Source organism: Suricata suricatta, chromosome 7 (genome assembly GCF_006229205.1).
Source record: "Suricata suricatta isolate VVHF042 chromosome 7, meerkat_22Aug2017_6uvM2_HiC, whole genome shotgun sequence".
NCBI lineage: Eukaryota > Metazoa > Chordata > Mammalia > Carnivora > Herpestidae > Suricata > Suricata suricatta.
The window spans coordinates 4,656,899-4,680,443 of record NC_043706.1 but is presented as its reverse complement, the minus strand read 5'-3'; the positions used below and the strand labels follow the sequence as shown (position 1 = coordinate 4,680,443).

The 23,545-nt window shown below is 47.9% G+C and overlaps 2 protein-coding genes across 2 annotated transcripts in view; both read right to left on the bottom strand.

The window, feature by feature from the left end:
- Positions 1–3,233: 3,233 nt before the first annotated feature.
- On the bottom strand, positions 3,234–7,216 carry ARMH2 (armadillo like helical domain containing 2). Its single transcript, XM_029944288.1, has 2 exons — positions 5,664–7,216; positions 3,234–3,731 (listed from the first exon to the last, which is right to left on the bottom strand). Exons 1-2 carry the CDS (start codon positions 5,929–5,931, stop codon positions 3,304–3,306), a joined length of 696 nt encoding a protein of 231 aa, XP_029800148.1. The 5' UTR covers positions 5,932–7,216; the 3' UTR covers positions 3,234–3,303.
- Positions 7,217–8,561: 1,345 nt separating this feature from the next.
- Positions 8,562–23,545, bottom strand: part of RIPOR2 (RHO family interacting cell polarization regulator 2) — a 57,146-nt gene continuing 42,162 nt past the window's right edge. The window contains exons 20-22 of the mRNA XM_029944972.1: positions 17,613–17,696; positions 14,002–14,092; positions 8,562–10,261 (exon numbers count right to left, since the gene is read on the bottom strand). Coding sequence (XP_029800832.1) covers positions 10,161–10,261; positions 14,002–14,092; positions 17,613–17,696 — 276 coding nt within the window. The 3' untranslated portion in view covers positions 8,562–10,160. The remainder of the gene's footprint in view (positions 10,262–14,001; positions 14,093–17,612; positions 17,697–23,545) is intronic.

Here is a 23,545-nt window from a genome sequence, read left to right as displayed (position 1 = left end):
ACTCTTGATCTCAGCTCAGGTCATGATCTTATGGCTAGTGACTTGAGCCCAGCATCAGGCTCTGTGCTGACAGTGTGGAGCCTGCTTGGGATTCTTTCTTTCCCTCTCTCTCTGCCCCTCCTCCACTACACTCTGTGCTCTTTTAAATAAACAAACTTAAAAAAAAAAAAAAGAATACACTTGTCAAAATGAGCATTGAGTAATGTATAGAATTGTTGAATCATTATATTGTACACCTGAAGCTAATATAATATTGCATGTTAATTATACTTCAATTTAAAAGGTGAACACCAGAAAAAAAATTATTGGTGCAAATAAAACTACTATATATTAAAACAAAAAAGACTAAAAAAAGGGCTTTCTGTACATTTCCTCGTATACAGATAGAATACCTCTGGAAAGATACGGGAGAACCTGCTACTTTTCTAAATCTGATGTATTTGGGGCGCTTGGCTGGCTCAGTCGGTTTAGCGTCTGACTTCGGCTCAGGTCATGACTTCTTGGTGTGGGAGTTCGAGTCTCATGTTGGACTTTGTGCTGACAGCTCAGGGTCTGGAGCCTGCTTTGGATTCTGTGTCTCGCTCTCTTTCTGCCACTCCTCTGCTCGTTCTCTCTTGCTCTCTCAAAAAATGAAAAACAATAGAAAAAATTCTAAATCTGATGATTTCTTCCAGGATTGGGAAACTCCTGTCCTGAACACCCCTTGTTTCAGCAGAGGTGAGTGACCTCACTGACTGAGGCTTTGGGAAAAATAAACCGAACGTGCTTGGCTCTTGCCTTCTGAGGAGTGAGGTCTTTGATGTCCTCCGCTGCTCCTCCAGGGTCAAGGGCAGGCTCAAGTCAGATGATCACTCAAGAAAAATAAACATATTGTTGGAAATGGCAGCTCTCCAAAACTTAATCTCCTCTTCATTCTTTCTGAGGAAGCTAGTGGAAAACCTGCTCTAAACTCAGATGTGGGAGAGAACCAGAAAAAGGAAAGCAATCGTATGTGGGAAACGGAGGGTCCAGCATGGGAGGGATAGAGAGGGTCCCCAGTGGTAAAGGGAGATCCTACAATATTTGTTACCCGGGTGGCAGGTGCAGATCAGAAAACAAGCATGGAGGACGCCAGGGTGGGGGACTGGCTCCAAGAGGAAACAATTACTCAGCGTGTAACTATCGAGTGGTGAACAGTTATGGAGAATGGGAATCCGTGAATGAAACGAAGCAACAAAACAAAGGAACAAGACTCCAGGGAAAACAAGAGTTGTATGAGGAAGGAAATGATACGACACCATACTACTTAGCCGTGAAAAACACTGAAGTATTCCTACTGCTTTGATGAACAACTGTGGCACGATTATATACTGAGAGAGAAGAGGAGTCCCCAGAAGGAATAGGGTTAGAACCTTGTCAGTCCTATTAAGAAGAAAAAAAATTACCTAAAATTGGGGGAAAAATCGTAGCAATATATATGAACTATCTAGACCTATGGAAACAAAACAAAACCCCAAAACAAAGAAACAAACAAACAACTCAGAAGAAACAGCCAGAAGAATTCAAACCGTTGTCTCCCGGAGTGTGAATCAGGAGGGTGCTCAGGGACTGCCGTTTCTTGGTCAGAGTCTTTGCGTTATTTGACTTTTTAAATTATATTCAGGTATTACTTTGAAATTACTATGAAAATTTAATTTAGAAAGCATTAACAGGGGCACCTGGGGGGCTCAGTCAGTTAAGCAGCCTACCTGGGCTCAGGGCATGATCTCACAGTTTGTGAGTTCGAGCCCCACATCAGTGCTGACAGCAGAGAGCCCACTTTTGTATCCCTCTCTCTCTCTGCCCCTTCCCCTCTGGTTCTCGATCTCTCCCTCTCTCCTTCTCCCTCCCTCCCTCTCTCCTTCTCCCTCCCCCTCCCCCTTCCCCTCTCCCCCTCTCTCCTCCCTCTCCTCTCTCTCTCAAACAATAAATAAACCTCAAGAAATAATAAAACTAAAAAGCACTAACAAGAAGTCGTTTCTGACCATGACTCAGTCTCTAAACGGGACTTCCGATTCCCAGCCCTTAATCTACCGCCAGAAATGGGATTCTAGTTTGAGAGAAGTCCACCCAGTTTGGGAACATACAGTTGCTCAGCAGAACACCACTTGCTCTGCTTTAACAGCTGAGAATTGTGCGGGGAGCCTCACGATCCGCGTGGTGCGATCAGCACTCCTTATGAGGAACACGAGCCGTGGTCACAGAACCGCACATTTTCCATGTCACATTGAAGCGCAGCTCAGTCAGAGCCAGTTTGTGAAAAAGGTGACAAATTTAACATCCAATGGCTGTGACGTAAGCCACAGGCAACTGTTTTTGTGCCTTTAGGCACTTGCAATCAATATTGCTTTCTGCAATAAAGCTTTTAATGAGACTGGATAACACGACAGTCAAGCGCAGGTTTTCTGCTACTTATTCCCTAACTGATAACATAGGGACTGTGCATATCTTTGTAGGAAAACCCAAGAGCCTACCTTTAGGCTGTCTCTAGGCGTCGGAACACAGAGGACCCCGTCTCCATCCAGAGTTCTGCCAGGGGACGTGAGTTGTGGTTTTATTGAGTGTTAATTGCCCCGAACTCCCGGCTGGCCTTGCAGTGGGCTCCAGTGTTGGGAGCCAGAACACCCTCTCAGCCAGATTCGTGGCAGCTGGAAGGAAGGAGGATGGGCACTGAGACAGATAGGGCTGAAAGGGTACAGGTGGGGTCGTGTCCACTGTGAGGGCGGCTGTGCGTGAGGTTAGGCTGTGACATCTCCAGGTGCCTTGTATTAATGTCATCTGATAACCCCCAAACACACCATCGCTCTTAACAACTGTACAGGCATCGTTCACTGAATCCCCGGTCTATGAACTTACATTTTATGAGATTTTATTTTTATTTAAAAAAAAATTTAAGTTTATTTACTCGAGAGAGAGAGAGAGAGAGACAGAGACAGAGACAGCACAAGCAGTGGAGGAGCAGAGAGTGAGGGAGACAGAATCCCAAGCAGACGCCGTGCTGTCAGCTTAGAGCCCAATGCGGGGCTTGAACTCACGAAACGTGAGATCATGACCTGAGCTGAAATGGAGAGTTGGACGCTCAGCCAACTGAGCCACTCGGGCACCCCTTTATGAGGTCATTTTAAACAGCAGTGCTTTTCATACGTTTGGTTATTTCGGTCACCATGACAATTGATAGAGAATTTTTCAGTCACCTAAAAGAAAACACTTTAGAGTACTATCTCGACTTGTTATTGTTTATTTCTGTTTTCCACGCTAATGCAACGGTAGCTTTCTTTACAAAAATTAATTCCAGTGAAAACCATTGAGGTAACATAGCACCTCTGCGAAATTCTCAGGCCAGCCAGCCCAGTTTTCCCTCGCCATCCTTTGCAAATGATTTTTCAGAGTAGCGTGGTCTCTAAGCTCCTTAATGCAAGGCAAGTTATTGCAGGTCATGACAGAGAGAACGTAGCAAGCCCAGAATTTAACGAGGAGGTTTCTGTTGGTTTCACTTCTGCTGCTAGAATCAAGTGTGTCCTCAAAAATCCCCGCGAGGATAGGGATAAACTTGAAATGCTTGGCTTTCCTCTGGCTGACAGGATTTAAATAACACCAGCAGGCTACGCTCTGGAGCAGCAGGATCCTTACTTTCGGAGCCATCTTGTGATTTTGCAACAAGTTGGCTACTTCTTTCATGTGCTCCTCTGCGTATTTCCCAGCAGTAGGTCCTCCTGGAAAATAAGTATTTGCATTTCAGAAGTTTTCAGATATTTGGTATGTCTAGGAGCTGGTGACTTTTGAATGCAGATGTGTCTGCATTCCTTTTGCTGTATACTGACACTCTGGGTACTTGGAATTTTCCTTTTTCCTTTTCTCCCCCTGGTGTGCTGCTGTGGACACGAAAAAGTGTGCTGATAAGCAAAAAATATGAAAAGCACTGGAAACTCCCTGCCTGCCCAAAGGCTTCTCCCTGGTTCCTTTATTCAAGCACCTAGGAGTCAGTATTTCAAGATGAACAGAGCAAACAAAACAGAAAATCAGAACACTCCCTGCTAAGCCAGGGCCAACTTGTCAGAGGTTTCTCCCGAGCCTTCCCTTGCTCTCTCGTTCTCTCTGACGTCTCATTTCTCGGCCCGACTCTCGCAGTTCAATGTGACCTTACAAGGTTGCCCTTGCTTTGGTTACTGACCTAACCCGGACCTAGACTCTCCTTCCCTCATGTACCTGAACCCCAGATTGCCCTTGTTCAGATCTCAAACCCTGAGAAGGTGCTAGGCAAGAAAACATTGGACGAAGACTCTTCAGGTGCTGAGGAGAAGCTGGCATCCCTGGCCAGACTCTAGCCCCTGGGGTTTTGACCTGGCTTGGATTTCTCTTAGTGCTACTGCCACAGTCCCACGGACCCAACGAAGTTCTAGCCAACTTAAAGCTTGAGCTGCAGCCTGGACATCAGCTCTTTCCCTGCCTTCCACCAGTGTAACTAAGGCTAAGGCTATATGCCGTCGTGTTACAGCTCTTCCCCCAAATGGCGAACAAAGCTATACAGGGAACTTTCCCAGGTGGTGGGCACCATTTACCCTTCCTTCACACGCGAGTCCCCTGCCCGCCTTCTTAGCTCCGTGCCAGTGGCTCTCACCTGATCGGGCACCTAGAACCCCTTGGTCCTTGAAAACGGTAAATGTTTTCTCTCACGGACGCCATTCTTTGAAAAATTTAGTCTATCAAATTACATCCAGGCAACCCATTAAAAAAGAGATCGGTCTGTCAATGCTACAGACGATCACGGAGATTGCCCTACCAGCTAAGTAAGAGACATGTTGTTGAAGATCATGTATCTGACAGCTCAGAGCCTGGCGCCTGCTTCAGATTCTGTGTCTCACCCTCTCTCTGCCCCTCATCTGCTCCCTCCTTCTCTCTCAAATATAGATAAACATTAAAAAATAAAATGAAAATAACACATCAAGTGGTATTACTCTGTGTTGGAACCATATTACTGGGTTAGAATTACATCAAGTCAGTATAGATGCTTTTATTTTTAAAATAATAATGAGAATGCCAATAGGCAATTTCAGTATAGTGGGCTTTAATAAAAGTGGGAAAATTCTTACTAAGTTATTTGGTGGACATTCTTTTTTAATTTTAATTAATTAGTTTTAAATTTACATCCAAGTTAGTTAGTATGTAGTACATTAATGATTTCAGGAGTAGAATCTAGTGGATGGACACATTCTTTTAAAATATGGGCTCCTTGAGGAGAAAATGATTAGTAAATATCTTCGATGATACAAAGACAAAAAACTAAAAATTTAGGCAAAGGAAATGTTTTTGGAGTTTTAAGACCAGAGTTATGAAAATCACTAACTTATAGTGTTATAACAAGCAAAAAGACTTTGAAAGACCTACGCTAGCACAGCTGATTACGTCGGTACTAGCATGAGGTGCCTGGGTGGCTCAGTCGGTTGAGCTTCCGACTTCATCTCTGGTCATGATCTCACGGCTTGGGAGTTCAAGTCCCCTGTAGGGCTCTGGGCTAACAGCTCAGAGCCTGGAGCCGGCTTCAAATTCTGTGCCTCCCTTTCTCTCTGCCCCTCCCCCACTCACAATCTGTCTCTCTCGCAAAAATGAATTAACATTAAAAATAAATTAAAGAAATAAATCTGTACCTGTGAAGGCCAATAGTCCAATTCTATATGCAGCCTGAGCCCTCTTCTCAATGGCTAGAGATTGATTCTTCAATATACGACCGAGCACCACAAATTTTTCTTTGTGAAAAATCCTGTCAACCGAAGGGATTTCTTCTTCTTCCTCCTTCTTAATGAAAAAGTGCTTCACAGTGACATTCCAGAACTGCTGGAGGCACTGGTACAGCCTCACAAAACAGTGGTGGATCTGAGTCCAAAACTGCGCACAGTAAGTACATGTCTTAGACATCACGTGAGACAGGCCAGCGGCGCTCCAGTCAAACGTGTGCTGTGGCTGCCGAGGTTAACAGTCTAGAACTCTGGGACACGTCTCTTAGCAACACTGGAGAATGGAATCCACAAGTCAGGGGCAAGCAATGGAGGCCTATATTCTTCAGGCCGGCATTGAAGGCCTTCTACAGGTTCAGCCATGTTCACTTACATGCCTCTGGCCCATGGACTCTGAGCATCGACCACACTGGCTTCTCCTCACACATACTGGGCACGTTCCCGACCCTGCCCCCTTGCTCGGACAGGATCTATGGGGACTAGCCTGCTCTCGTTGGCTTATTCCAACCCATTCTGAATTTCCTTCCACAGCATCATGCCTGTTCTGCTTATTTGTCATGGAATCAGAGTTTTCCTCCACATCATGGATGTCCTATGTTGGTCCTATTTTGCTGAGAAAATAGCAGCAGTCAATGGTGAGGCATGGTTGCCTCTCATTGCATCCGCCTGTCTCCATCCATGCACGTGCACATAGACTCGAGCCGTCCTGGACCCGTCTCCGTTCTTGCAGTGACTTGTCCCACTCACGGAGATTGCCCGACAGTTCTTCTCTTGCCTTCACCAGGTTTTCCATGTCGACTGGATCCTTTTCACATCAACAAACAGCCATCGATTTGTATGTCTACAGGGCTCCTCAAGTATAACACGTCCAAATCAGGATTGGCAGTCTTCCGCTCTACGCCAGCTCCTGGTCAGTTTCTCTTCTCAGAAGACAGGGCCCAATCCTTCCAGTGGTTCAGGTTGAAATTTTTGGATTTATCCTTGACTTTTATTTGTCTCATTTCTCATTTCCAACTGATCAACAAGGCTCTACTGTCAACGTAGAAATTTGGAACCCCTGTCTAAATCTAGGACATTCTACAAAGTGTACTTGCCTGTACTCTTCAAATATATTAAGGTAGAGAAGCTCAACAAAAGGGGGAGTGGGTACTGTTCTAGACGAGAAGAGCCTGAATGAGACATGACAGTTAAACATGTTAATCCATGGTTGGAACCCTGTATCCACACACACGTGCACGCATGCATGGGAGCACGTGTGGGTGCATGTATAGGCTACATGGGATTCTTAGTGGGACAACGGGGAACCACGGCATGCATCAGCCAGCATGGTAGCCACATGTAGCTTTGCAGCATGTGAATGTGACTAATCTGAATTGACATGTGCTGTAAGTTTAAACTGCACACTGGATTTCGAAGACAGTATGAAAAAAAAAAAGAATGAAGGTGCCTGGATGGCTCAGTCAGTTAAGCGTCCCAACTCTTGATTTTGGCTCAGGTCATGATCTCACAGTGGGAGAGGCAGAGTAAGAGGGAGGGAGGGAGGGAGGGAGAGAGAGAGAGAGAGAGAGAGGGAGAATCCCAAGCAGTCTCCACATCCTAAGTGTGGAGCCCAATACAGGGGGTCAAACTCACCAATCGTGAGATGGTGACCTGAGCCGAAATCAAGAGTTGGATGCTTAATGATGGAGTCACCCAGGGGCCCCCAGAAATGTATTATTAAAGTAAACTCTCCCTATTCTTTTTACTTTCTAAAATGTGTCTACCAGAAAAAACCAACAACCATAAAATAAATCGTGTCTGCTAGGAAATCTCAAACGCCAAGCATGGCTCCTTGTCAAGGCCCTCATGTATATTGTTACCTCTTCTTCCTGGAGAGCTTCTCGGGGTTCACCCCTCAGTTCCTCAGGCCACTGCTCAATGTAATCGTCCGTTAGGCCTTCCCTGACACCCTCTTCACACTTGTGACCTTTGCTGGGTCACTCCTCCTGTCCCCGGCCTGTACAGTTATGACCGCCTTCCCTGTCTTGCTGCCTCCCCTCACCAGAATATGAGCCCATGGGAGGGCAGAGACCTTTCTGCCTTTTGTTTTTCCTTCCTGCTCTATCTGCAGTGTCAGAACAGTCCCCAGTATATACCTTATTCCTAGGAAGTGTGCAAAAAAATAAATCAATAAAAACTTTTTGAATAAGTGACAAGTTAGAGGTCAGGTTAGCAAACAATTTGTTTCTCACACAAAGTACACTTAGCATTTCTCAAAAACAAGAGAATATTGATTTAAGAGGAGATATTCTCTCCAGGAAAATTTCAGGGCTAAAAATATTTCTTTTTCCATTAGACTTTTGCTTTTTGGCTACAGTAAGAAGTGCTGGTGTTTTCTGCTGAGCTGGGGTTCACAATTTTCCTTTACCATCTTGTGAAGTTAAGAAAGGCAATTCGGTTAAACAGCATAGCAGTAAACCTTCCTTATAGGAAACATTTTTCCCTGCTGACTCAGGTAAAGAAATCTGGTATTTAAGACTGCCCGTGGGTGAACACTTCCCTGCCCAGTGGAATGCTGGGGTGAATCTTCGGGGATGGGACTGGCGGGTGCAGGCTGGGCTCCTGGCACCCGGAAGGGGCTCGTGGCCTCTGATCGCAAATACCACAATTCGGCAACACAGCTCTTTTTCTCCAGTTACCTTTACAACAAACCTCACAAGTGAAGGGATTTCAAGATGAGAAAACAAGTTGCGAAACGAGGTGTCCTGTGCTTAGAAGCACCCATTTCAGAAGGGCAAGTGAGAAACACAGAGCAGACTCTGTGCACAAGAGTAAGAATTCAAAAATAATTTTTATTTCAACTTACATGATGGAAAGAGTGATGGATACAAATGCCACAAAACTAAAAGCACCGCCTCTGAGCAAAAATAAAATGCAGAAATGAATACAAAAGATATGGAATTACTCATGCAATATTCAAAAAATTAGAAAACAAAAACAAAAACAAAACTAACAAAAAACTCTGTAACATTTGTGATTTGACTTTCTATAAAAATCATTTCAACCATTTAACAGAGACTATGGGCTACAGACTATACATGCTCCCTACAGACTGTACAGGGTACCTTGAAAATGAAGGGTATATGCATATATATAATATTTATAAATATACAAATATATATACACATTATAACTTCACAGTTGAAAGAACTATTTGTCAGGAAGCCTGGCAAACAATTTTCACCTTAAAATGGAGTAAGAGTTGTTTTTCAAGGTCTTGTTAAAATGTAAATATTTAAAACGACACCTAAATATTTGATACAAACACGTTCAGAATACAGTTGATAGTCCACAGTTTGAATCACACTCACACACTGTATTTTGCTATCCTGGCGCACCCCACCGTGGGTCCTCTTAAGAGGAAGGGAAGTTAGGGAGAGCTAGTCTTGCACTTGATCCTGAGGAACTGGTGCCCTGATACAGAAACAGTAAGGGAGCGGCTGTTTTACCCGTTTGGCCCAGAGGTCCTACCCGGTGACTGGGCCAGTAACCTCTTCCTGATCTCATGGGGATTCTGTGGCAGCGAGGCCCGCTGTGCATCCCCTGCTGGGCGCCCCCCCCATTAAGATTCCTGCAACGCCCCTCCCACAACTGCGAAGAGCATCACAGCGTTCTGATTCCATGACTTTTGGTTTTGATTTGTCTTAGCAGCAAAATACCTCTGTTGTAAAAGTATCATAAAAAACATGGCTCTTGTTCAAAAAACTTCAACTCTGAATGTCTTATTTTAAGGAGTACGGGTATCATCTTAATAAGGTAGTTCTCAGTCATCTGTCTTTCAACCATCACAGAAACAGGCTTTGGGAACGGTCAGGATGGAGAAAAGAAACAAAAGCCGTAGTGGAGGCTTGGGGGAAAAATGAAGTTAAAAAAAGTTTAAACTCTTAACAATGTGTGATTTTACCAAGTTCTGCAGGTAAACTTTTATTTGAAGAAATTCTTTTTTGTGCTTTGCATTTAAGGTAAAATTAGGTAGCTGGTGGGGCCACTCAAGCCTCAGGACGCGGCAGAGCAACACCGCAAGGTGTACGATACTCATTCAGTAGTACGTGACGATTGCAGGCTTACAGGAGCACTTCCAGAAAAGTACACAGATGAATGCTGTAAAATTCCATACACAGGAGAGAAAATGGACTCTTTCACTAAGTATTGTCAGACTCGATCGACACTGTAACCTATGGAGGGATACATGGCCCCATTCTACTGGCCAAAGGAAAGTAGATAGGTACTCGACTTTGAGTTCTATCTATAGCATCTTACGTTTGCAGACGACCTCAGCACAACTCTCCAAGTCTCAAACCTTGCCGCGAAAGCCCAGCACCATGGTCTCCAACAGGGCCATGTACTAAGACAGCTGTTAGGCAGAGCTCCTTAAAAGGCCGTGGCGACCTCAGCCCCAGGACGCCCCCCGACGTTAACAGAGTCTCGAGGAAATTTGTCCAGCTGTTCATACGCCAGCCGCCCATCTTCTCCTGCGCACAGAACATCAAAAAATAACCGTCGGTTTAGCTTTCTTATTCATCACTCGGGATAGCAAATTGATACCAGTTGTTTGGGAATGGATGACTACGTTTTGCTAATGTTAACTTTAGTTATCTACTTGTTTCCTAGGTAATGTTTAGAAGAACCAAGAACTGTTTTTTTTACATTTAAAATTCCAGTATAGTGAACACACAGCGTTGTATTAGTTTTAGGTGTACAATATGATGATTCAACAACTCCATACATCACCCAGGGCTCATCATGATCAGTGAGCTCTTCATCCCCTTCACCGATCTCCCCCTCCCCCCTCCCCCTCCCCGCTGGTGACCATCAGTGCGTTCTCTGTAGTTAAGAGTCACTTTTTGGTTTGTCTCTTTTTTCCTTTGTAGAACAACCAAAGACTTCTGAGTTAATGCCAGAGACTAAAATAACATCAGGGTGTGGAACGGTTGAAGTCCCATGGGATTTAATGGCAATAATTTCACAGAATAGATTTCTTCCTGAGGAACCATATGGATTATATTTTAAATGTGTTAAGGATTTCAGTATAGCTGGTCCTTGACTTCAAAGCACTGAACTTTGGCATAACTTCTACTTTTTTACATTATATATTGACATATCTAAAGGGTCTTTTATAAAAGTCAAATTTAGGCTTTCAAACTTTAGCTAAAAAAATAGCCCCTGGCCTTGGACACACACGGTGACGCCACCGGCCAGCTCGTCACTAGATCATGTCTGTCAGTAGTCCCATCTCGGACAGCCAACATGTATTTGCAAATTATTTGAACATTCCCTTCCATGTTTCCTATTTAAAACGATGATTAGGAGGGTGCCTGGGTAGCTCGGTCGGTTAAGCGTCCGGCTTCGGCTCAGGTCATGATCTCACGGTTCATGGGTTTGAGCCCCGCATCGGGCTCTGTGCTGACAGCTCGCTCAGAGCCTGGAGCCTGCTTCAGATTCTGCATTTCCCCTTCCTGTCTCTCTGTCTCTCAAAAATAAATAAACATTAAAAAAAATAAAACAATGATTAGGAAATGGGGGGAAAACTGCAGAGAACTAGCGATAAGAAGCAGGCTTTCATGTATTTAATACAAGCTGGGAATAATGAGGTGTGCTCAATCAGAAGTTCATTCAGAGGGATGCCTGGGTGGCTCAGACTCTCAAAAATAATAAATATTAAATAAAATTTCATTAAGAAAAAAAGTAAAAAAAGATTCATGAAATGCTAAAAATATATTGATGTTAGTTTTTTTTAATTCTTAAAAATTTTTCTTAATGTTTATTATTGAGACAGAGAGAAACAGAGCATGAGTGGAGAAGGGGCAGAGAGAGAGGGAGACACAGAATCAGAAGCAGTTCCAGGCTCTGAGCGGTCAGCACAGAGCCCGATGTAGGGCTTGAACCCACAAACTGTGAAATCATGACCTGAGCTGAAGCCGGACGCTTAACTGACTGAGCCACCCAGGTGCCCCAATGTTAGTGAGGTTTTGAAAAGCAATGCAGTTGTGGATTTTATAATATATTGTCATCTGTGGAAACAGAAGCCTCTTGATCAACCAAAAGTTTGTCCTCTGGAGGGGTATGTTTCATTTTTTCAGTAATATATCAGACACAAAAAGAGGGAGTCACCTGCATTTACAAGAACTTAGTGAACTCTTCTCTAGGCAGAGCCACCACATTGTAGAGATTTCTGTAGACGGCTTTTGCATGCCTTGCCTTTCCTGAGGCAAACGCTATCTCCCCCCCCCCCGCCCCCATTCAGCAGTTTTTACCTTTTTATTGCTTTGGAGTAGAATCCTTCATTTAAAACAAAGTACTTGCACACAACCCTGACATATAAAACATTAAACACAGCACCTTTGCAGGTGATGGCGGGGGAGACAGAGACGGCTGGGGGTGGGGCAGAGTCAGGCACACTCACACCATGTTCCTTCCCCACTCGGGCACAGTCAGATGCCTTGGCTAACTAAAGCGATTTAAAAACCAGCGGACACCGGCCAGTGCCTAGCTTGGGCATGGATAGGTCCCAGTTTAGGGGTGTCCCGTCCTTCCCTGGAGTCCCACAGAGTGTGGGTGCGTCGGGACTCGGTGGCGGTGGCACACCCCAGACCAATGAAATCAGAACCTTTGGGAGGAGAACTCCGGGCATGAGGATGTTTTAAAGCCTCCTTGGTGATTCCAGCTTGTGTCAGGAACGGTGAGCTGGTGGTGTGTGTGTGGGGGGCACGGGGGCTGGGGGGCCCCCGCAGAGAAAGCAGGTGTGCTGGTCACTCCTGGAGATGCTGTTTGTGCGGCTGAATGGCTCTTGGGGCACAGCCGGCAGGGATGAGTTTCTCGGGGTCACACTGGCTCAGGAAGGGTCGCAGGGCTGGGCTTTGCAAACGCCTGGCTTGCCTTCAGTGTGCGTCCAGAACACGATGGGCTAAAACAGCTTCCTACTAATAACACCCCGGGCGTGGTTTTAGGGAATTATGGATGTATGCCTAAAGTGGCCATAGGAAATAACTTGTTTTTTTTTTTTAATTTTTAAAAATGTTTTTCTTTTATTGTTTGGGGGGGAGGGGCAGAGAGAGAGGGAGACATAGAATCCAAAACAGGCTCTGGGCTCTGAGCTAGCTGTCAGGACTGAGCCCAATGTGGGGCTCGAACCCACGATCCGTGAGATCACGACCTGAGCTGAAGTCAGATGCTTAACCGACTGAGCCACCCAGGCGCCACAAGGAGTAACTGTTTTATCCTTCAAACAAACACATGCTGGCTCGGAACCCTGCATCAAATGACGTATTCAATAGCAGAGGGAAGCGCTACTGAACCAGTAACTGTAAGAAAGAGTGCCAGCAACGAGTGACATTCTCACGGTGGCTATCAGTGCCACGGGACTCCGCCTTAAGCCCCTACACACAAACCGGGTGGCTTTTTTCCAACTAGCATTGCTGACCGGATTGTACTTGAGGATCTTAGAAGTATATATGGTTTTTACACAGTGAGAGTGGCTGCAGCAGTAAAACAACAACGGTTCGTGTTTCTTGCACAGGATCAGAACAGCCCCTCTCCGCCCGCTGCACCCCAGGAAGGCACACAGGGGTGAGCCCTGCTGGGCAAGAGCCTGGAAAGGGTGAGGTGAAGGGAAGCTTCCTCTGGCTCTTCCTGAGTCAAGAACTAATTCGCTTCTTTTCTCTGGTGTCAGGACTCAGGTGGGCACAGGTCGGCAGGGAGACGGGAGGTTGACCTGAGAGGCAGGGGGAGGCCCTGCGAGCAGGGGATTAGAGCGCCCGCCACGCCTGCCACCTCGCCAGCCCCGTGGCCCCGCGTCCCAGCCCGGCCTGCGGCTCCCTGACTCCAGCTTCCTTCAAGGCCAAGGTCCGTGCTCCCGCCTCCCGGGCGCAGCTCACCCTCAGCTCTGGACGGTGAGAAAGGCACCTGAGGGAGACGGAACCCGACCAGGTCCTCATACTGTGTGTGTGTGTCTGACTTACAATGTGTGTGTGAATCGGACATACCCTGTGAGTGTGACGCACCACTTGTGTGGGTGTGATGTACCTTGTGTGTGTGACATGGCACGTGTATGACGTACTGTGTATGTGACATCCCCTGGGTGTGACGTGCCCTGGGTGCTGTGAGCGTGAGTGTGGCAGGGCCCCCGGGAATGGCCTCCTGCAGGCGCACGAACCTTCGGGGCCCAGCTCCCTTGGAGAGCGCCAAGGGAAACAGCTGTGCAAGCGAAACTCACCAAGAGACAGGAGGGTCTCCGAGGCCACGTTTCTGATTTCCTCAGTGTCGCACTGGCACAACATCACCAGCATCTTGATGCTTTCGGTGGCCTGAGGGGAGAGAGCCGTTAGCATGGACACCCCGTCGGGGCCACCGGGACCATCGGCCCAGGGCTCCCTGGTCCGGCCGGGTGCTGGACTCGCTCCGGGGCTCTTGTAAAGGCACGCGTTCGGGCTGTCACTCCCAGGGGCGCCTGGTCTCCGGCAGGGGCCCTGAGGACTCGGAGATCCCCGTCTCCCAGCTCCTTCCCGTGCGCCTCACTGGTCCCCACCCACCCCTGCGCTCAGTGAGGGCCTCAGTGTGCCCATTGGGAGGAGAGCTGGGAAGTCGGAATCTTGTGTCCGCTCAGCCCACACGTATCAGCACCCCACGGATGGGGCCGGTACTGGCCTTCCAGCATTTCCGGTCCAGGGGAAAGACAGACGGAGGGACAGTGACAGGCGGGGCACGGTGCTCGGGCAGAACACGGCTGGGAAATGTGACCTGGTCTGACCTGGGGAGTCTTCACAGAGGAAGAGGTGTCTTCAGGTAGGTGGTGAGTGTGTGAGCGTGCCTGTGTGTGTGTGTGTGCTGGGCAGTGTGGAGAAGGAAAACAATGCCAGGGTGTGTGTGTGCATGTGTGTGTGTGTGCTGGGTGTCTGGAGCAGGGAAACGATGCCGGGGTGTGTGCATGCATATGTGCGTGTGCTGGGTGTGTGGAGAATGGAAACGATGCCAGGGTGTGCGTGTGCGGATGTGCGTGTGCGGGGTGTGTGGAGCAGGGAAACGATGCCAGGGTGTGCGTGTGCGGATGTGCGTGTGCGGGGTGTGTGGAGCAGGGAAACGATGCCAGGCGTGGGGAGCAGAGCCCTGATCGAGGAGGGCCTTTCCAGCCACATTCAGTGTTCTAAGCTTTGTTCTTACCATCATGGGAAACCACATAAGAGCTTTAAAAGCAAGATTCGTCGGTTTTTTGTTTTGTTTTGTTTTGAGAGAGCTAGAGAGTGAGCAGGGTAGGGGCAGAGAGGGAGGGAGAGAGAGTCCCAAGCAGGCTCTGCGCCGTCAGTGTGGAGCCCCCTGTGGGGCTTGAGCTCAGGAACCATGAACCACGAGATCACGACCTGAGCCCAAATCTACAATCTGACGCTTCTCGGACTGGGCCGCCCGGGGGCCCCGAGGCGGTGTTGTGTAGAGAGCAGTCTAACCTCCCCAGGAAGCGGCACGGACGGAGTGGGCTCCAAGGAGGCCGAGGTGGGCGAGAAGGTGGCTTGAATCCAGGTGAGCAGAGCAGGGAGATCGGGGACACAGTGCGGGTGGGGCCGGCGGGTGTGAGGATGAGGTGGGGGAGGGGCGCCGAGGACTGGACGTGGGTGAGAGGGGTGCAGTTGGAGGTGACACTCCCTTGGGGCACATGCTGGGGAGTGGTCAGCGTAGGGTCAGCCACAGAAAACACAGGGGGGAACGCGTAGGCGGAGGAGGGCCTGGCACCGGGTCTCCACGGACACCGCCGAGCAGGCACTCGGTGCCGCAGACAAGAATGCTTCTGCTGAGATTCTGACCGGCTAAGGGACCAGATTACGAGATTGCGATTCTCCTTCCTGGAACGAAGCCAGGTCAGCGGCTCTGGTGCCAGTGTCAGAAGATGTCAACCGCAGCGAGCGGCCAGCGCAGGCCCCAGGCTGTCCCGGCCCAGAAACAGACCAGGGGCCTGAACCTCGGGGGCCCTGGGTTTGAGGGTCTCGATCTCTCGTCTGTGTCCAGTTTGGTAACAGAAAAATGAGGATGTCTGCTTGCTGGCATGAACTAGGTAATAATAGTAATAATAATAATAATAATAATAATAATAAATAATAATAAAAGTTGATTGACTTGAGTGGATGAAACCCCGGGCCTGCACTGTTCTTCCCACCATGCCGCCTAGAGCCCCTTTCAGGAGCTGGGGGTGGTTTTATCCTGCACAAAGGATCATACTGTCTGGAAGAAGAGAGAAAAGCCGAGGAATCGGTGCTCCCAGACTTGAGATCTGCTAGTGTCAAATCTGTTGCTTTTACGGTCACGGTCACAGTGTACAAACCCACAGAAGCAGACACAGTTCACTGTACCCTGGTGTCTTTGTTTCCATCAGCTCCATGTCACAGCTGTCATCTCTGAGAAGTCACAGGCACCAGGGGGCCACTCAAATCCAGTCAAATAAACAGCAAAATCGCTGTGGGCTCTCTTGGCCCCGAAAGGGAATTTTTCAGCAAGTGACGAGGGAGGCTCCATTTCCCAGAGCTGTTTCTCTGCACAGGTCATGAGGTCTTCTTGTGAAAGCATTAACCCCTCTCCTCATGCCCATTCAGCCACGAGTCCCGTCCCTTGTCCCACGAGGCCATCCAAGGTCTTAGCAAGTGTGAAGGTATGACTTTGTCTTTTTCTCAAGAGTGACTATTCTTATTTTTGATGATTTAAGGTAGGTTGAACATTAAATCTTTCCAACTGAAAGGCAAACTCTTTCCTCCTTCCTTCTTCCCTTCCTTCCTTCCTCCCATCCTTCTTTCCTTCCATTTTTTAAATTTCCTTAAGTAATCTCTACACCCAACCCGGGGCTCAAACTCACGACTCCAAGTTGCACACTCCACAACCTGAGCCAGCTGGGCGCCCTGAAAGGCGCACCCTCTAACGTCGGGAATTCTCAGCCTTTGTTTTATTTATGTGTTAGCTCTGTCACTGCTCAGGGCCACCTCCCCTGGACACTATGGGACGGGTGAGCTGCTTGGCGCCTGGGTGGCTCAGTCATTGGGGCGTCCGACTTCAGCTCGGGTTGTGGTCTTGCGGACTGTGGGCTTGAGCCCCACACTGGGCTCTCCACTCTCTCTGGATCCTCTGTCTTTCTCTCTGCCCCTCCCCTACTTGCTCTCTCTCTCTCTCTCAAAAATGAATAAATATTAAAAAAAAAAAGAAGGGTGAGCTGCTTGTTAAAGCAGTTCATGGGGAAGCATCTGGGAATTTACCAGCACATTGAATTTCAGTATTTCCTTATAAATCTTATTTGTCCCTCCTCTTTTGTGTACACAAGAAAAACTGGTGAAATCATTCTATCAACTCTTTTTTGAGATAAGCTATCCCTGTCTAACACTGACCTGTCAGCTGTTGAAACGCATAATTATTTCATTTTGAACGTTATCAACTCTAACAAAACAAAGTCACATTTAGTTACTGTTTAAAGAAAAGACCCCCAGGGCGCCTGGGTGGCTCAGTTGGTTGAGCATCAGATTTCGGCTCAGGTCATGATCTCCAGGTCCATGGGTTCGAGCCCCATCTACATCAGGCTGTGTGCTGACAGCTCAGAGCCTGGAACCTGCTGTGGATTCTGTGTCTCCCTCTCTCTCTGCCCCTCCCCCACTTACACTCTCTCTCTCTCTCTCTCTCTCTCTCTCTCTCAGAAATAAGGACTAAAGTTGTTTTTAAGGAAAGACCTCCCAAAAATACACAGTTCCCACAGTGAAGGCGGTAAGATATGTGCTTCTCATATGGGAAGAAAGCTCTCGGGTGCACTCGGCCCCGACCTGCCCAGCGCTGAGCTGTCGGGGCCCTGGGGCTGGGCCTTACCTGCAGGCTCTTCAGGGCCAGGCACGCCGCCTTCCGGAGCTGGAGGTTTGCCTTGGTCAGCGCCTCACAGTAGTACAGCAAGGCCTGGAAGGGAGGGACCCCGGGAGGACAGTTTGATTTGGTTGCAGTTTTAGAAGTATCACTTTTACTCCCCGATCTAAACTATAGATGAAATGAGACATTTCGTACAATCTTCAGAACGACGACAAAAATCCATAGAAATTCATGTTTACTGAAAGAATGGTTTCTGAATTCAATATATTACTGTGTCAGGCCACAGACTCCGTGGTATATGAAGTTGGAAAGTCCAAAGTCATGTTCCCAGTTTTCAAGGGCCCTGACGTCGAGTGGAGGTGCTAAGACCACCAAAGGGTCTGCTGAGAACCCTGAAGAGTGGCACCGAAGCTACGCGCCACTAAGTGAGTTGCGTGGAAGAAAGTCACCTTCCAAAGCGCCAGGGTGCGGTGCACGAAAATGACCCCCAGCCCGGACCAGGAGGGATGGGTTAGATTTCCGCCCGGACGCTGAGGGAGAACAAGGCGTTCAGGCAGAAAGGAGGAAGGGAGGGGGCAGAATGGCGGTGCCGAGTTCCGATGCATAGCACACGGGTGCTCTGTACAAAAATCTCAGGGCAGAAATAAGTTCTTATCTTTACCGGGCTAATTTCTTTCTCGATAGCTTATATTTCTTTTGTTTAAAGTTTGTTTTATCTAAGTCTGGAAAACCTCCAAAAACGTGGAGGTTAGTGTTTGTTTTATTTATTTATTTTTGGAGAGAGAGAGAGAGAGAGAGAGAGAGAGAAAATCCCAAGCAGGCTCAGCACTGTCAGTGTGAAGCCTGATGTGGGACCTGAACCCACGACCCGTGAGCTCATGACCTGAGCCCAAACCAAGAGTCAGACGCTCAACCCAAGTGCCCCAACAGCTTTTATGTCTTAGATGTGCCTCTTTCCCATGGTCATGTCTCGTCACGGTCTTACTTTCATGCCTGGGTCACCACTGCTACATGTCTGCTTCTTAGCACCAAACGATACGGGATTTCTTCGCTGTGGTGTCCTCCATCCCGCGGGGTGTCCCCCGTCCCGCTGGGTGTCCCCGTGAGCGCCTCCCAGCCTCTCTCTCAGAAGAGCAGAGCACCTCCCTTGTTTGATCTGTGCCTGGCATCAAGGTGGAAGGCCTCCTCATGGACTTTTCCAGATTCTACACATCTGTGTCCCGTTCCCTCCGGCTGCCCCGTTCCTGCCGCAGTCATGCTGTGCCCTGCTTGCTGCTGTCAAGGAACCTGCGTGCTCTGCTCCCCGTCTGACAGACCCTGTTCCCAGTGATCTTTTCTTTTCTTTCTTTTTTATTTTTTTAAGTTAAAAAATATTTTAGTGTTTATTTTTGAGAGAGAGATAGAGCATGAGTAGGGTAAGGGAAGAAAGGGAGAGAGACACAGAACATGAAGCAGCTCCAGGCTCTGAGCTGTCAACATGGAGCCCAACACAGGGCTCAAACTCACAAACTGCGAGATCATGACCTGAGCTAGTCAGACGCTTAGCCCACTGAGCCTCCCAGGTGCCCCTCTTTTCTTTTTTTTAAAGTTTACTTATTTATTTTTTGAGAGAGACAGAGAGTGTAAGTATCAGAGGGGCAGAGAGAGAAGGAGACAAAATCCAAACAGAATCTGCAGTCTCCAAGCAGAATCAGCACAGAGCCTGATGTGGGGCTCAATCCCATGATCATAACTTGAGCCAAAATTAGTAATTGGATGCACCCAGGGGCACCCCCCCCCCCCCGCCCAATTATCTTTTAAACTGGTTCAAGACCCAGGCCGCATTCACTGAGCACTGTGTGACCGGCTCTCTACTATCTCTCTGATTCCCAATGACTTATGTTGACCTAATTATCATTACTTATGTACAGCTGTATTTATATCTATTTCTACCCTGTCTCAACTTCCTCACGTGTTTCTTGCATTTTACTTAACTTCTCGTGCTGTAGTCTGTTAATCTGCAAAATGGGTGGAATAGAAACCACTCACATGGCTTGTGAATCTTAAGCGTGGTGACACACGTAAAGGACTGAAAACCGGTCTTGGCACAAAGCTAGCTCTCAATAAATAGAGCTGTAGTATTGCTATTATTCTTATACGCAACTGTGTATTCATATATCTGTTTATAGGAGAGAGAAAGATACAGTAGTGACTCCATTTATGTTGAAGCTCCCTAACGATGAAGACCTCGGTTTTTTGGTTTAAATTTATCTGGTTCCTTACAGTGCCTAGAATGATAGTCCATGCTTACTGAGCACCCATCAACTCTAGTGACACCGGAGTGCCTGGACGGAAGAGTTGGAAGTGTATTCGAGCACCGGATGATGCGTTTGCTCATGATATGGCATCTAGCACATGAGGGGCCCTCCCAGCAGTGAGGAGACTCGGCCTGGATTCTCGGGTGTGTGAAGAAATTGGGATGTCATTCCCACACCATAATACACACCCTTGAAAGTGTACGGCCGGAGGTTTTCCATATACTCACAGACCGTCACTACCACCTATTCCAGATCATTTTCTTTCCTTTTTTAATAATAAAGTTTACTTTTAGTTGGTACTAAGAGACAGGGGCCAGGTCATTCGCACGGCTGTAAACAGAACCCGGGAGCCTTCAGCAGGCACTCCCCTGGTCTCCGCCCTCCAGCTTCTAGAGACTACTGATCCCTCTCTCTCCAGGTTCGCCTCGTCTGGACACGTGGGAACGGAATCACATAATATGCGGCTGTGTGCGTCTTGCGCTGTCACATAGCCAGGCATGTTCAAGGTCCCTCCACGTTGCAGCCCAAGTCAGGGTCTCATTCCTTGTATGCGGTACAATCCCCCTGATAGATCGCACTTTGTGCACTTGTCAGCTGATGGACATTTGCACTGTTTCCACTTTTTGGCTGTTGTGAGTAATAATCATACTAAATGTCCCATTTCACTTAGGCTTTTGCACTTTTGCATAGTTACCACCAACTGGCCTTTGACCTGCAGGGCCAGCCCTTGTGAAAATTATCAAGAGGATGAACTTCAGCACAGGATGCCTTTCCACTCTCCCCTGTCCATCTCCCTCCTGTCCCCCTAAGAGCCTCCAGGCTATAACCACCTAACCAAAGTTTAACCCGTTCCGCATGCCAGACATGCCAAGGCTTCCCTGGCCCAAACCAACCTAAGCGGACTTTCTCTCAGCGTGTTTGCAGAAACTGACTCACTCAAGAGGGATAAAATGCTGTATATGGGCCCGGTCAGTCCACCGTTGGTAATGGGATTTTTGTTTTCTTTTGTTTTTTGAATGTTTATTTATTTATCTTGAGGGAGTGTGTACATATATGAGCAGGGAAGGAGGAGACACAGGGGGAGAAAGAGGGGGAGAGAGGGAGAGAATCCCAAGAAGATCTGCACCGCCAGCACAGAGCCTAACACGGGCTTGATCCTATGAATTGTGAGATCAGGATCTGAGCACAAGCCAAGAATCGAATGTTAAACCAGCCGAGCCACCCAGGTGACTCCCCCGGGAACAGGGTCCTTGGATGGGACTTCTGGACCACATTGTCCCTGTGAGCATGAAGCCCGTAGCCCTGCTGGTTTGAGTGGGGAGTGGGCACTGTGTCCCGGCTTGGGGAAGCATCAGACACCTCCCCGTGGCTTGCAGAGATGCATCAGCCATCTCGCAGGACATGTAAGCGCATTCTTGCTCACCTGAGTTTGAGTGGTGGCCCAAGAAGAGGTGGCAGTTGTGACATTCAGATCGGTAGAGTTCTTTTTTTTTTTTTTTTTTTAATGTTTACTTACTCTTCAGAGAGAGAAAGAAAGAGACAGAGTGCAGGTAGGGAGGGGCAGAGAGAGGTGGAGACACAGAATCCCAAGCAGCTCCAGGCTCTGAGCTATCAGCACAGAGCCCAACGCAGGGCTCGAACTCATGAACTGTGAGATCACGACCTGAGCCGAAGTTGGATGCTCAACCGACTGTGCCACCCAGGTGCTCTGCAATTGGTAAGAGTTCTAAGAAGCCAAGAGAAGGCACCCTGTGAAGGTCCCAGATGACCAGAGAAACAACGACATCCCAATGGTACCACTGGATAAGAATAGGTATCTTCTACTTGTTTGGGTGGGGGAGGGTAAAAAGCATCAAAAATGAACCAATCTACAACTTTTAGTTTGTTTCAACAGCTACGGTTTTGCGAAGGTTCAAGATTTATAGAAACACCAGCTCTCACCTAGGTATTTTTATATTTGTTTTAGCCCTTCACATGTGAGTACCGAATTAATGTACCAACTTATGCTATTTCATATAAGAAAAAATGGATAGAGCTCAAGGTCTGGGCAGGGCAGGCCCAGCATTTCTATGTGGCACTTGTTTTTAGCCTCGTAGCTAGTGTGTCACCTCAGCCACCTGCAAGGGAAGGCTCTGTTGTGGAAAACGAATCCAAGGGTGTAACAATGAGAGCTGAACTGGAATAAAGAGCGAGCCTGCGGCCGGTGGCGTGTGTCCTGTAAGTAGAAGGTGCACACAGAAGAGCCGAAGAAGGGCTGTGTTGTAACTGCTGTGGCTGCTACTGGTTTTTGTTTTTGTTTAAAAATTTTTTTTATTATTAAAAATTTTTTTAATGTTTTTAATTTATTTTTGAGAGACAGAGAGAGACAGCACGAGCAGGGGAGGGTCAGAGAGAGAGGGAGGTACAGAATCACAAGAAGGCTCCAGGCTCTGAGCTAGCTGTCGGCAGTGGGATCTGACCTGAGCTGAAGTCAGATGCTTGACTGACTGAGCCACCCAGGCACCCCCTGTTTTTTAAATTTTAATGTTTGTTTATTTATTTAGAAACTGAGAGAGCGAGTGGGGGAGGGGCAGAGAGAGGAGGAGCGAGTGCATCCCACAGCTCCATGCCGTTACTGCAGCCTGATGTGGGGTTCCATCCTACGGACTGTGAGATCATGACCTGAGCTGAAATCAAGAGTTGGATGCCTAACGGACTGAGTCACCCAGGCAGCCCAGGCTGCCTTTTCTAAGGACATGCTAGACCACAGGTCCTTGTCATGGCCGAAGGGCACGTGTCATGACCAAGGGCACTTGTCATGGCCGAGGGGCACCTTGGGGCCGTTCACGGAAGCCTGTGTCTGTGTAGGCTGCTACCAGCAGTTGTCACACGCTCTGCCTCTCCTGCTCTCCCTTCAGTAGAGCGAGGACGGCTGGCCAGTAGAACAGCCTTTGGAGCGGATCCCAGCGGAAGTCTGGAGCTTTGTAGGGAAGAATAGTATGAAGTCCCTGCTCTTGGGCCCGACGGCCTCCGAGCGGGAGATCTCACGGACACACAAACACCCGGCACTCCCTAGCTGGGTCGGCACCCCGGAAAGTTACGCTCCTCTCAGCTGTCAACATGTGACCTTTCCCAGGACAAGGGGGGCCAAGTTTCATTTTACTGATCTGATCTGAGGGTTGGCATGAGCTGGGTTTTGGAACGACTGTTCACCTTGTAAAGGGGACTGGGCTGTCTGTACGGGGCCTCCGTGTGCTTGAACTGCCGACGCCTGTCACACCTGGCTGGTACTAAATTAAAGCCAAGGAGGAGGCAACCCGCCGCTTCCCTGGCAAAAGGGAGTGACGGCTTTTAAAATTAAAAATATTCTTGTTCTTTGACTCAATAGTTGGATGATTTGATGCCAAACTACTCATAACATACGTGTGCAGGTAATGCTCACTGTGGTATTTGTCAGCGCTGGGTCTGCACAACGGTCCATCGATATGGAACAAGAGAATAAATTACACAGTGTCCATGCCCTGAGAGGCACATTAACGCATCACATAGAATGAAGCAGACCAACATGTTCTAACAAGGAAAGTAGCCGTGATCTGTTATATTTAAAAAACCAGTTATGCAACAGAACAGTGTGATCTCATTAAAGAAAAAAATAATCATAGA